Source organism: Rhinatrema bivittatum, chromosome 1, assembly GCF_901001135.1.
Source record: "Rhinatrema bivittatum chromosome 1, aRhiBiv1.1, whole genome shotgun sequence".
In the NCBI taxonomy this organism is placed as follows: domain Eukaryota; kingdom Metazoa; phylum Chordata; class Amphibia; order Gymnophiona; family Rhinatrematidae; genus Rhinatrema; species Rhinatrema bivittatum.
The window spans coordinates 187,355,468-187,368,678 of record NC_042615.1 but is presented as its reverse complement, the minus strand read 5'-3'; the positions used below and the strand labels follow the sequence as shown (position 1 = coordinate 187,368,678).

General features: G+C 44.3%; 1 protein-coding gene across 3 annotated transcripts in view; it reads right to left on the bottom strand.

Annotated features, from left to right (window-relative positions):
* The window catches only part of ADGRA3 (adhesion G protein-coupled receptor A3), a 462,035-nt gene extending 451,533 nt beyond the window's left edge, over positions 1-10,502 (bottom strand). For 2 of the 3 annotated variants that reach the window (XM_029590282.1, XM_029590290.1), the window contains exon 1: positions 9,828-10,498. In XM_029590282.1, coding sequence (XP_029446142.1) covers positions 9,828-10,042 — 215 coding nt within the window. In that variant the 5' untranslated portion in view covers positions 10,043-10,498. Of the gene's footprint in view, positions 1-9,827 lie in introns of all 3 variants that reach the window. The other variant, XM_029590300.1, reaches the window with a different exon arrangement.
* Positions 10,503-13,211: the final 2,709 nt, after the last annotated feature.

Here is a 13,211-nt window from a genome sequence, read left to right as displayed (position 1 = left end):
GTAACTACAGCAAGGGTTATTTTTCCCTATATGCAACACCTTGCACTTGTCCACATTAAATTTCATCTGCCATTTGGATGCCCAATCTTCCAGTCTTGCAAGGACCTCCTGTAATGTATCACAGTCTGCTTGTGATTTAACTACTCTAAATAATTTTGTATCATCCACAAATTTGATAACCTCACTCGTCGTATTCCTTTCCAGATCATTTATAAATATATTGAAAAGCACCGGTCCAAGTACAGATCCCTGAGGCACTCCACTGTTTACCCTTTTCCACTTAGAAAATTGACCATTTAATCCTACTCTCTGTTTCCTGTCTTTTAACCAGTTTATAATCCATGAAAGGACATCGCCTCCTAGCCCATGACTTTTTAGTTTTTGTAGAAGCCTCTCATAAGGGATTTTGTCAAACGCCTTCTGAAAATCCAAATATACTACATCTACCGGTTCACCTTTATCCACATGTTTATTAACCCCTTCAAAAAAATGAAGCAGATTTCTTAGGCAAGATTTCCCTTGAGTAAATCCATGTTGACTATGTTCCATTAAACCATGTCTTTTTATATGCTCTACGATTTTGATCTTTAGAATAGTTTCCACTATTTTTCCCAGCACGGAAGTCAGGCTCACTGGTCTATAGTTACCTGGATCGCCACTAGAGCCTTTTTTAAATATTGGGATTACATTGGCCACCCTCCAGTCTTCAGGTACAATGGATGATTTTAATGATAGGTTACAAATTTAAATTAATAGATCAGAAATTTCATTTTTTGAGTTCCTTCAGTACCCTAGGATGCATACCATCCGGTCCAGGTGATTTGCTACTCTTTAGTTTGTCAATCTGGCCTACTACATCTTCCAAGGTTCACAGTGGTTTCGTTCAGTTCGCTGACTCATCACCCTTGAAAACCATCTCTGGAACTGGAATCTCCCCAACATCCTCATTAGTAAACACAGAAGCAAAGAATTCATTTAATCTTTCTGTGATGGCCTTATCTTCCCTAAGAGCCCCTTTAATCCCTCAGTCATCTAACAGTCCAACAGACTCCCTCACAGGTTTCTTGCTTCGGATATATTTTTAAAAGTTTTTATTATGAGTTTTTGCCTCTATGGTCAACTTCACTTCAAATTCTCTCTTCACCTATCTTCTTAATGTTTTACACTTAACTTGACAATGCTTATCCTTTATCCTATTTTCTTCAGATGGATCCTTCTTCCAATTTTTGAAGGATTTTTTTTGGCTAAAATAGCCTCTTTCACCTCACCTTTTAACCATGCCAGTAATCGTTTTGCCTTCCTTCAACCTTTCTTAATGCATGGAATACATCTGGACTGACCGTCTAGGATTGTATTTTTAAACAATGTCCATATCTGTTGAACACTTTTAGCCTTTGCAGCTGCACCTTTCAGTTTTTTCTAACTATTTTCCTCATTTTATCAGTTTCCCTTTTGAAAATTTAGTGTTAGAACTGTAGATTTACTTATTGTCCCCCTTCCAGTTATTAGTTTAAATGTGATCACGTTATGATCACTCTTGCCAACTGGCCCCACCACCGTTACCTCTCTCACTAAATCCTGTGTTCCACTAAGAATTAAATCTAAAATAGCTCTCCATTAGAATCTGTGTTGTGGGCTCCTGAAGGAGGGAGGAGCTAGCAATCTGTTAGGAAAGCTCTGTGTTAGAGCTGGGAGTTAGCAATCTGTAATAAATCTGTTAGACTGCGGAGTAGCAATCTGATATTGGCTCCTAGGAAAGGAGGAGTCAGCAATCTTGTAGTGTCTCAGATATCATCTTGCTAAGGAGTAGCAATCTGTAATGAATCTGATATAGTTGTGGGTGGATCCCTGGGCCGCTGGCAGATGACCATGCCCCCGGGAGGATATCCCGAGAGGGACCACCAGCTAGGCTTGAGTATGGAGACAGACACACATTAGTTCTTTTATTAAACAGGTTTTTGAAGCCACCAGAGGTGGTAGTAGTGAGCTGATATGCCCGGCAGGGCTGTAGTCCCTCAGGTACTGGAAACAGAGATCCAGGATGGCTGAGCTGTTGAGAAACTGTAGAAAGTGAGTAGGCAGAGTTCATGAACAGAACTAGATGACAAAACTCACATAAGGTCTCAAAGAAGCTCAGGAGCTGGAAAGGTTTAGGCCCTCGAGGAGCGAGTACCGGTTCCAGGGAAAGCTCTGAGAGAGCGATGGTAACTCACAAATGTTTATAGCAGCGGTAGCTTCCAGGCAGTAGAGAATCTTTAGAGTGTCCAGGAACATGGGCCCTCGAGGAGCGAGTACCGGTTCCTATCTGTAATCTGAAAGTAAAGAAAAAGAGTGAGGCCCCCGAGGAGCGGGTATCTCTGGTAAGTCCGAGGAGGCAGAGTAGCTTGGATAGCCGAAGCGAGTCCTTGCTAACTCAGTTTGTTAGCGAAATAGAGACCTTTAAATATTGGAAGCGGATGACATCATCTCAGAGGGACGCCCCTGCGGTTCGCGCTCTTGCTGGTACTACTATCAGAGCGCGCGCCCTAGGTCTTCAGGCAACATGGCGGATCTGCAACATCGAGCTGGTCTGGGGATGCCGGAGGGAGACGGCATGAAGACGCCGAGGCAGCCAGCCGTCCATCAGACCCGGAGAGAGTCGCCACAGAGGTAAAGAGGGCAGAGTGAGGACGTCGAGCAGTGAAGGTCGCAACACTCTCTCATTGGTTCCTGAACCAATTGCTCCATGAAGCAGTCATTTATGACATCTAGGAACTTTATATCTCTAGCTTGTCCTGATGTTACATTTACCCAGTCAATATTGGGGTAATTGAAATCTCCCATTATTATTGCACTGCCAAATTGGTTAGCTTCCCTGATTTCTCTTAGCATTTCATCATCTGTCTGACCATTTTGTCCAGGTGGACGGTAATATACTTCTATCACTATACTCTTACCCAACACACATGGGATTTCTACCCATATAGATTCTACTGAGCATTTAGTCTCTTGTATGATCTTTATCCTCTCTACCCTCTATATACCCTCCCAGACAAAGTGCCATACCCCCACCAAGTTGATCTTCCCTATCATTGCGATATAATTTGTACTCTGATATTGCACTGTCCCATTAGTTATCCTCCTTCCACCAGGTCTCTATGATGCCAATTATGTCAATCTCATCATTTACTGCTATACACTCTAACTCTCCCATCTTACTTCTTAGACTTCTGTTTTTGTTTGTATTAACAATCTGCTTTTCAGTTCTTAGGGATAATTTTGAAATCTTTGGCTCAGGTGATTTTTTTACATATAGGCACATGGACTACGTTTGCTTTTATTGGAACCTCTCTGTTGGGATGCCCTAACTCTCCTATTTCATTAGTATCCTCCAAGGATACATCTCTCCGAACCATGCACTGCTGAGTGACTGTCGGCTTTCCCCCTTATTCTAGTTTAAAAGCTGCTCTATCTCCTTTTTAAAAAAGATAGTGCCAACAGCTTGGTTCCACTCTGGTTAAGGTGGAGCCCATCCTTTCGGAAAAGTCACCTCCTTCCCCAAATTTTCTACCTAAAATTTGACTTCTAGAACCCCTCTCTCACATTTTCCTATGTCACTGGTGCCCACATGTACCACGACAGCTAGCTCCTCCCCAGCAATCATATCTAGGTGATGCGTGAGTTTTGCTACCTTCGCACCAGGCAGGCAAGTTACCAGGCAGTCCTCATGTCCAACAGCCACCCTATCTACATTTCTAATAATTGAATCACCAACTATGATGGCCGGCCTAACCCTTCCCTCTTGGGCAGTAGCCCTGGGAGACTTGTCCTCAGTGCAAGAGGAGAATATATCACCTGAAGAGCCGGTCCTTGCTATAGGATCACTTCCTGTTACACCAGGGTGATATTCTCCTACTGGGAGACCTTTCTGATCCAAGGCAGCACTGGAGCTGCCAGACTGGATTTGGGACTTTGCTACTATGTCCCTGAAGGTCTCAGCAATGTACCTCTCTGTCTGCCTCAGCTCCTCCAAGTCTGCTACTCTAGCAATTGGCATCTTGAGATGCATGTGGCTCTTTGGAGCACAAACTGCGGCTCACGAGAGAAATCCTCTCTGTACCACCGACCATCTCCTCTGCTTATTACAGGCTACAAGCCTCCTAAATTTACAACTCTTGCCCACGAGCCAGCTGCTGAGAAGGGAAAGGATCACAGCATTCAGAAGCTACCTGTTGTCACATCCACATAACCCCAATGAGCACCAAAGACAAGGTCCGGACAGGCCACTGCAGAGCCCATTCCACAGCAGCCAAGAAAAAACTCAGTGAGCCACCATGAAAGCCCATCCCTCAGGAGCCTAAGATGAGGACCTGAGAGAGAGAGTAAGCGCATATCTATGTCTGTGTGTCTGAAAGCGTGTGAATAAAGCTCTGGAATTTGTTGCCAGAGGATGTGGTTAGTGCAGTTAGTGTAGCTGGGTTCAAAAAAGGTTTGGATAAGTTCTTGGAGGCGAAGTCCATTAATGGCTATTAATCAATTTTACTTAGGGAATAGCCACTGTTATTAATTGCATCAGTTGCATGGGATCTTCTTAGTGTTTGGGTAATTGCCAGTTTCTTGTGGCCTGGTTTTGGCCTCTGTTGGGAACAGGATGCTGGGCTTGATGGACCCTTGGTCTGACCCAGCATGGCAATTTCTTATGTTCTTATGTTAATGTGAGTCTGAGAAGAAGCACATGAGTGTATGCCTGTGTCAGAGTATGTGCGCACACATGTGAGTGCTTGCGCCCGCTTGTCTGTATGTCTGTCTGAGTGTGTGCGCACATCTGTGTCAGTGAGTGCATGTATGCACATCTGTGTCTGTGTCTGAGATAGAGTATTCATGCATTGGTGTTTGTGTGTCTGTGTTTGTATGCCAGGCACTTAATATTCATTTATTCATTATCTGCCAATTGGTCCTTTTATTGATATGTGTCAGTGAGTGAACAGCTCTGCCTGAAGGGTATTCTCTGGCAAATGTTCCCAGGTGGGAAGGGGCTGGTTTGGAAGGCTCCAAGACCAATTTCTTTAAAAAAAAAAAAAGTTAAGTAAAAGCTTTACAACAATAGGTTTTATCCTTTATATGGAAAAGGTGTCCTCCTAAGATTGCGAGAAGGGTTCTAAATAGAGCAAAAGCAGCAGGAGGCCTTGGTGTTCCCAATATACTGAACTATTATATAGCTTCTCAACTACAGGCAGTGGTGGAATGCCATGATGCAGTGCAAAAGAAGCAATGGATGGATATTGCACAAACTTTGCTGGGCTCCACCCCTATAACTAGCTTATTCTGGGGACAAAAGCTGCCGAATGCTGGGGAGTTGACTGTACTTCTTTCGTTGAGATGTACACTCACACTATAAAGTTGTAGGGAAAGAGGGGGATTTCTTCCCTTCACTGATTAGGTATGTTGGAGGTTTTTCAATTGGAAGGGACTATGAGGTCTTTAAAAAATGGGAAGGGAAGGGCCTCAGGAGAGTGGACCAGGTCTGAACAGCAGGTTCGGTGTTGTCCTTTTCAGAACTTCAGTCTATGTATGACATAAGGATTTCTTGGCTTATGCCCAACTGCAGCAGTTTCTCAATACAAAAGAAGTTAAACCAAATCTATTCAAAGGGGCTTCTCTACCATGTCTCACAAGCCACCTAACTGATTTAAAAAATTTATTAAAAAGTCTTATCAGATGATGATCCATATTCTGATTCTGGGAGAGATATCTGAGGGCACAATAGGATAAATCATGGTGGGATGAATGTTTTCAGAGATTAGGAAAAAATACAGGGGCCACCTCTATGATTGAAAATGGGTACAAATTGCTATATAGATGGTATCTATATCCTGTTAAACTGGCTAGATGGTCCCCATCTGTGTCTGATAAATGTTGGCACCACTGCCAGTCGGTGGGCACCTTTTTCCATGTATGGTGGACACGTGAAGTAATACAGAATTTCTGGCTTGGGGTATGGCAATTGCTTACAAAAATACTGGGCTGTGAGGTATCCACACAACCAGAGGTGTGGCTTTTGGGGATACCTGAGGATAACAAATCACCACCCCAATGTCAATTTATCTATTTTACTGCTACGGCTGCCCACAAAGTGGTGGCGGCTTGATGGTCCCGTGGAGAAGTGATGCCCAAGAACACTGGTAGTTAAAAAATGAATAGGTATCTGGGAAATGAAATGATCTCAGCACTAAGACATGACCAGTTAGTTAAATATGACTTAATTTGGTCCCCATTCGAAAAGTGGTTGAAATTACACCCTATGCCTTCTCCTTCACTCCCTTAAAGTACCAAGCTGGGTGGGTTTTCTATTTCCCAAAATAAGATGGTTTATCCAAGTGAGGATATTAAGTCAGATTGTGTAAGGGGAGGCATGACGGAGAGGGAGGGATAGGAAAGGGTAATCAAGAAAACTGAGGGGGGGGGGGTTGTATACTGGAAAGTACAAGATGAATGTTGTTGCTGTTTTGGAATTGTTAGGTTTTACAACTCTCTCAATCAACAGTTAATTACAAAAAAAAGAGGAGAAGGGTGGCACTGGGAGGAGGACAGACCAAACCTGCTGGGCTGACTGAACCCGGATTCATACCCAGACCTACTGGGCTGACACGATGAGAAGAAGGGCAGGAAGGAGGGTGAAACAGACTGAGGAAGGACCGACCCAGACTGACTGGCCAGCCAGGCAGCAGTTGGGCATGATGGGAGAGGGAGGATTTGTCGGATTGACCCACTTGGCCAGCCTGGCCACAATGGAGAACTTTGTTTTTTTGGTTTTGTTTTTATTAGCATGTGGTGGCATGCAAATAAACCACACGTTAAAAAAAAGCGGGGGGGGGGGGGGGGGGGGGGGGGGGGGTGGTTTCCTCCTCGTCTATTTCATGTCATTAGCTTATTACATCCCGCAGGGACTGCAGTTCTTAGTGCCCACGTTAAATAAAACTCACGCTAAAATCTAACTCCAATTTCAGCATGGGTTTTATTATATCAGCCCCAGAAAAGTAGTGGATGCAAAGAAGAGCCTCCCAACAGAAGTGTTGGTGGTGGTTCAAGAATTTAAGAAAGCCCAGGATTAGTAGCATGGAAGAAAGGATAAAGCTGGAGATCAAGCAGCATGTGCGGTATGGCAACAGGAAAAGAAAATATGCACATTAGCGGGGTTCTGCAGTCATTAACCATCATTTTCCATGTTTCATATTCTACAGAAACTTACTATTAGAAGGCTTTTCGAGTTGTTAAAAGAGACTTACTTATTAGAAGGCTTTTCGAGTTGTTAAAAGGCATTACAAGATTTTTCAGGTTTTTTTTTTCAAGTACTTGAAAAAAAAAACCTGAAAAATCTTGTAATGCCTTTCAAACTGGATTCTTTGTAGACTGCGAGACCTTATACCAAAATTAGAATTATTCCAACATGAAATGTATGAGCTTTCAAGAGTAGACAACAATAAGGCTACTAAAACTGTTTTCAAAGAGTGCATCAAAAAACCCTGCATGTTTACAGTTAGAATGCACTGCATAACAGTTCATGCTAAAAACAGCACTCATGCTAATTAGTGAAACAAACTGTGCCAAAAAATGTTTATCGAGTATACAGCTACTTATCCATGAGGTGATGGTCTTAAAATTGACCTCTTGTGAGAAGGGGAGGAAGAGGGAATTGTTACTCAAAGGAATCATCATGGTGTCACAGAGCATTGCACTTCTAGCTGACCATCTCAAATCCAGCTCATATCAGAGACCTATGTGAATGAGTTGGTGATCTCAGTCCAGGTACCAGTAGCAGATGTCCATATCATAACAACCACCATCCCAATCTGTCACTATCTTGCAATACTGTAGCCAGTCTCAGCAGAAAAGGTTGAAAACACACAAGAGAGACCGAAATATTCTCTCACCCTAGACATCCTTTTTCCAGAAAAGTGCAATGGGTTTTCCAATGCTGTAAATCTGACCCCCTTCACAAGGACTAAATTTGCTGAAAAGATGCTGTTTTCTAGTCATACTTGTAATTAGTTTCAATGAATTTGGAAATTTGGAGACACCATTACCTCCCTAAGGCAAAAGATGCAGTATCTCAAATTCTGTAGTGTTTAAAGGGCAGATTAGATAAACATCTGTCCAAGATACTTTAGAGACAGCATATTCCTGCCTACAGGCACAGGGATATACCAGATGCCCTTGTGAGATCTCTTCTAGCTTAGTATAATAAACCAGTTAAGCAAATGCATGCTGAAATTGCCTTCTTTTAAAAGAGAACAATATCATTTCTTTGCAATATGACTAATTCTAAAATTCACGAGGGCAAAGGCATTGAAGCCTCTCAAAATACAAAAAAAAAAAAAACAACAACTTGCAGCCAAGTGGGTGAAAGCTTTAGAATAAAGGTGTTACAGATAAAAGTTAAGATGCAACTGTTGTATGACTTAGCTGTTTAACTCAGCACAGTTCTGCAAATAGATTTTCCTAATTTATCTGGAAAAGTTGAAAGGATGACGTAACTGGTTACTTGCCAACAATGCACTGGCTGTAACCTTGAAGAGCAGCAATACCCATTCTTTATTACTCAGGAAGACAAGTTAGAAATGAGTAGAAGACCAAAATTGGTCACATGTAGATATATTTTAACCTTACATTAAAGCTACTATATACTTTTGGCAGGTGGTCCTCATGTCCATTCAAAAGTCAGTGTCTTCCTGGCTAGATATTAAATGTGAAACACTTATTTGCTGATAAACTGGACTGGAACAGCCACTGCTTAGCTGCTGGACATTCTCATTTTCCATACAGTAGCAGTCCATGGCATTGGGTCATCCCTCTCTTTACTACTGGGATCAGAACAAATACATCTGAATGGCAGAAGTTTAAGGTAAACAACTTTTTCTGAGTAACCCCAATCAAGAAGACTCTCCAAAATGCAAACTGGGGGTTGCCTACTGAAAGGTCCTGATAGCTTTTACTATAAAGAAGCAAGGACTGCTCAGACAATTAAACTTCTTGATTGGCTGATACACCCCAAGACTGTAAATCCTACAGTACAAGGCTTCCCAAACCTGTCCCAGGGGCTCCACAGCCACTTAGATTTTCAGGATATCTCCAATGAATATACATGACAAATATGGAAATAATGGGTCTCCAATGAAGGCAGATTTCTTTCTTGCATGTTCATTGTGGATATTCTAAAAACTCAATTGGCTGTGGTATCAGGAAAAGTTTGGGAAGCTCTACTGTGTAGTAGAGTGGTAACTGGACATTCCATTTGACTGCAGGAGACTCTTCTATATGGCATATTTTCAAACTAAAAAAAATGACTAGAGTAAGTAAAATTCCTAAGTGCTTTATCAGAAGTTAATAAGGGTTACTCCCTGTAAATCCCAATTTAAGGCTGTCCCTACACCCAAGTCTGGCTTATTCTTTATCTAATTGGCCAAATCTGAACATACACTGAAACAATAAGACACCCCAGCAGAAGCACTTTTTCATTTTAACTACTCGGAAAAGGGTGACACTTTCATTCAGATTACAAACCTATACCACACACACATGCTAACCCCTGCATCCCGCCCCATCCCCCCCAAAAAAGGAGTTTTGCAGCACCCCCGCCGCGGGCACCGGAATAGCGGCTGGCACATTCCAAACTAGGCAGAGATTCCCTCTGCCCCTGGATAAAACTAATTTGCAAGTACGGCGGAGAAGTTAACAGCTGTTACAGAGAGCACCTCTTATCCTACAAGAGAGCGTACACGAGATCCACATACACATTTTTCCCTTTTTAACACCCGAGATCGGATTTTCAGTGGCCGGGCTATACTCACAGGCTAAGGGTCCGGTTAGGCAGGGTGTGGACGAGTGGCGGGCTGCTCAGCTCCAGGTTGCTGCACACCACCTTGCGGGTCTCCGGCCCCGCCGCCGCCGGCCTCCCTCCGCTCTTGGGCCTCACGTCCTGCTTGCAGCCGGGAGGCAGGAGGGAGCCGGAGCTGCCAAGTCCGAGCAGGAGCAAGAACAGCGCGGCCAGGCCGGGGCCCTCCATGGGACGAGGGGGTTGAAGGGTCACTGTTTGGCGTTACGGCTACTCTACACGCTGCGGGCGGGGAGCGGCGCTACGCGCGTGCTCTCGCTCCGGCGCCCCCTCTCCGGCCACTCCCGGGCGCCGCTGCCATCTCCTCCTCCGCCGCCGCTCTCGGGCTCCTCATGGCGCGAGTCGGGCGGCTTCCGCTCCTCCCCGCTTCTTTGTTACAGCCAGGAGAGGGGGACAAAGCCCCGGCTCCTTCCTCTTACTCCTCGCTTCCCGGGGAGAGTGTTAGCGGCGGACCTCCGGAAAATGCAAAGCAACCAAACACCGGCCCGGACCCTCCTCCTCCTCCTCCTCTCCCCCACAGGTTATAGAATGGCGGCTTCTCTCAGCGACTCTTCAATTTCGCCCTCTCCCCTCCTCTCAGCAAACCTGCACAGACACCCACAGCGCATCCCCCCTCCCCTCCCGTGACGTCACGCTGCTGGCGGCGGGTAAGGGGCGTACAGAGAGCGAGCGAGAGAGAGAGAGATAGACAGACGGCGCGCTCTGAGTCTCGTGCAATTGAACGGCTCCAGCTGCCTGCCTTCTCAGACAAGCATTACTGTACTAACGCATCCTTGCCCACAGCGTAATCGCCGCAGGCTGAGACAGACCCCGTCTCAGCCTGCGGCGATTACGCTGTGGGCTGCACCGGAGAGAGTCCTGACCTTGAAAAAGAAAAAAAAAGAGACAGGCAGGCACCTGTTCCAGCGGTAGCTGCACCGTCCATAAGGCTATCTAGGTTGTGTGCTGAAGAGAGTAGACGATACAGACAGCGGTTAGATCAGAATCTTTCACAGAAAAAAAAAACAAAAACAAAAAACATGTTTGTGGTATAGAAAAACAAGTTCCACCAAAAACTAAAGAAGCCTACTTTCTGGCGATGTGTACGTGCGCTCAATTCACGCATATGAATGAATCAAAAAATCCCCACTCCTGTCAAGAGTCCTCAGGTAACTCCAGAAATATCCTGAAAATTTGGTATGGATAGGAAGGCTTCAAACTTTTGCTAATCAGGGCCGGGTCTAGGTTAACCCACACCCTTGGGACCGATGCAATAAAGTGCACCCATCCTCAATGGCGTAGCCAGAATTGATTTTTTAGGTGGGCACAAGGTTAACATGGGTGAGCTGTAGGCATGCAGGTCTGAGACCTACTAGTTGTTTTCTTATTGATAAATAATGCCATATACTGCACCCTAGAATGGCTTTCTAAGTAATTTGCAACAGCCATTATGCATCATGTGTGAAACTTTAAAACATTTTGCCTCAATTATTTCAAGCACTTACCAGCATTAAAAACTTCCTGCAGGGGTACTTGGGGGGGGGGGGGGGAGCGGTTCAAGGGTATTAGGCACCCTAGGCAAACCTTACAGCCTGGCGCCCTCCCCCCATACACAATTTTAAATTATGCATTTATAACATATTTTACATGAAAGTGACATTCTGAGGTAAAATTAATATACACATTGTGATAATTTCATGCACTGTTGTGATGCCAACAAGAAAACTTTGCATCTTAGAATTCATATAGCATCATACCTATTGTGATATATTTCGGCATGGTCCTCCCGTATCAACACAGTACTATCTGCCAACACTCAAAGAGTAACAACCCTACCAATGAAAAAGAATACCACAAATATTACACCAAAATCTAAAATATCAATACACCTCCTATCAGGAAAATAGAACAGGCCAAGCTACTACAGATCCCTACAGAGAAACCACATGTTAAAAGAATGCTTCATCTCAGTCTTTGCATGTAGAACACAAACCCTCACCAAATACAGAATAAAGCCACATAAAGTATAAATAGAAATGTGCAGACAAAAACTGAACTGTAAAACACATCACACCAGACTCTATACAGTGCAACAATGGAAAAACAAAAATGTCACCATTCCTCATGAAACAATCAATAAAATCAAGATATATAAATCATTAATCATAATTTTAAAATCATACTAATAAAATCATTTCAAAACAGCTGATGAATAGAATATCCAATAATTAAAGACTCATGCAAATTTTGAAAGCTTTACCAAACACCAATAAAATATTTCAAACAGCAGACACATCACATACTACCCAATAATTAAAATGGTAGTCAATCAAGAAAAATGAACTTAAAAAGCCACCTTTACTTACCCTCTCCAGCAGTTCTACTCCTTTCCCTTGCAGGCCACAGCAGTAGCTGCTGAAGCTGTCCTCACGGTCCTCTTCCTTAGGGACCACAACTAGTTTCTCCTCTCTCTCTCTCTCTCTCTCACACACACACACACCCACACCAGTCACACCCTCAGGACCAGTTTCTGTCTCTCACACACCAATCATCTCCCCAACCAGTCTCTCTCTCTCTCTCTCTCACACACAAGCACACACATACCAGTCATCTCCCTGATCAGTCTCTCTCACACATACACACGACACCTCTCTGGCCAGTCTCTCTCAATCACACAATGCTCTCGCTCTCTTACTTACACACAGGCTTTCAATCACACACAGGCTCTCTCTATTTCACTTACACACAAGCTCTCAATTACACACATGTTCTATCTCACAAACAGGCTCAATCACACACATGCTCTCTCTCTCACAGCCACAAGCCAGCCTAAAACATGCTCCATCTCTCTCTCGCACACACATTGACACACACAAATACTCTCCCTGACTCACATATACACCACACACACATACAGAAGCACCCTCCCTGTCTCACACATTACACTCTCACAGAAGCACATTCTCTGTCTCACATACAGAAGCACATTCCTTTCTCACACACCACATATACACACACAGAAGCTCCATTCCTTTCTCACATACACACCACATATAGACACACAGCTCCATTCCTTTCTCACATATACACACACACATAAGCACTTTTCCTATCTCAAACACACATACACACAAAGGCCCCCAGCTGAACAGCTTGTCTCCGGCGGCGGCTAGCAGCACCGGTCTTCTTTTCTTCAGCCCCCGCCGGCCTGGTCTCCAGCTGCGCTGATCTTTTCTTCGGCCCCGCCGGCCTGGTCTCCGGCAGTGGCTGGCTGCGCCAATCTTCTTTTCTTTGGCCCTCGCAGCCTGGTCTCTGGCAGCGGCTGGCTGCGCCAATCTTCTTTTCTTCGGCCCCCGCCGGC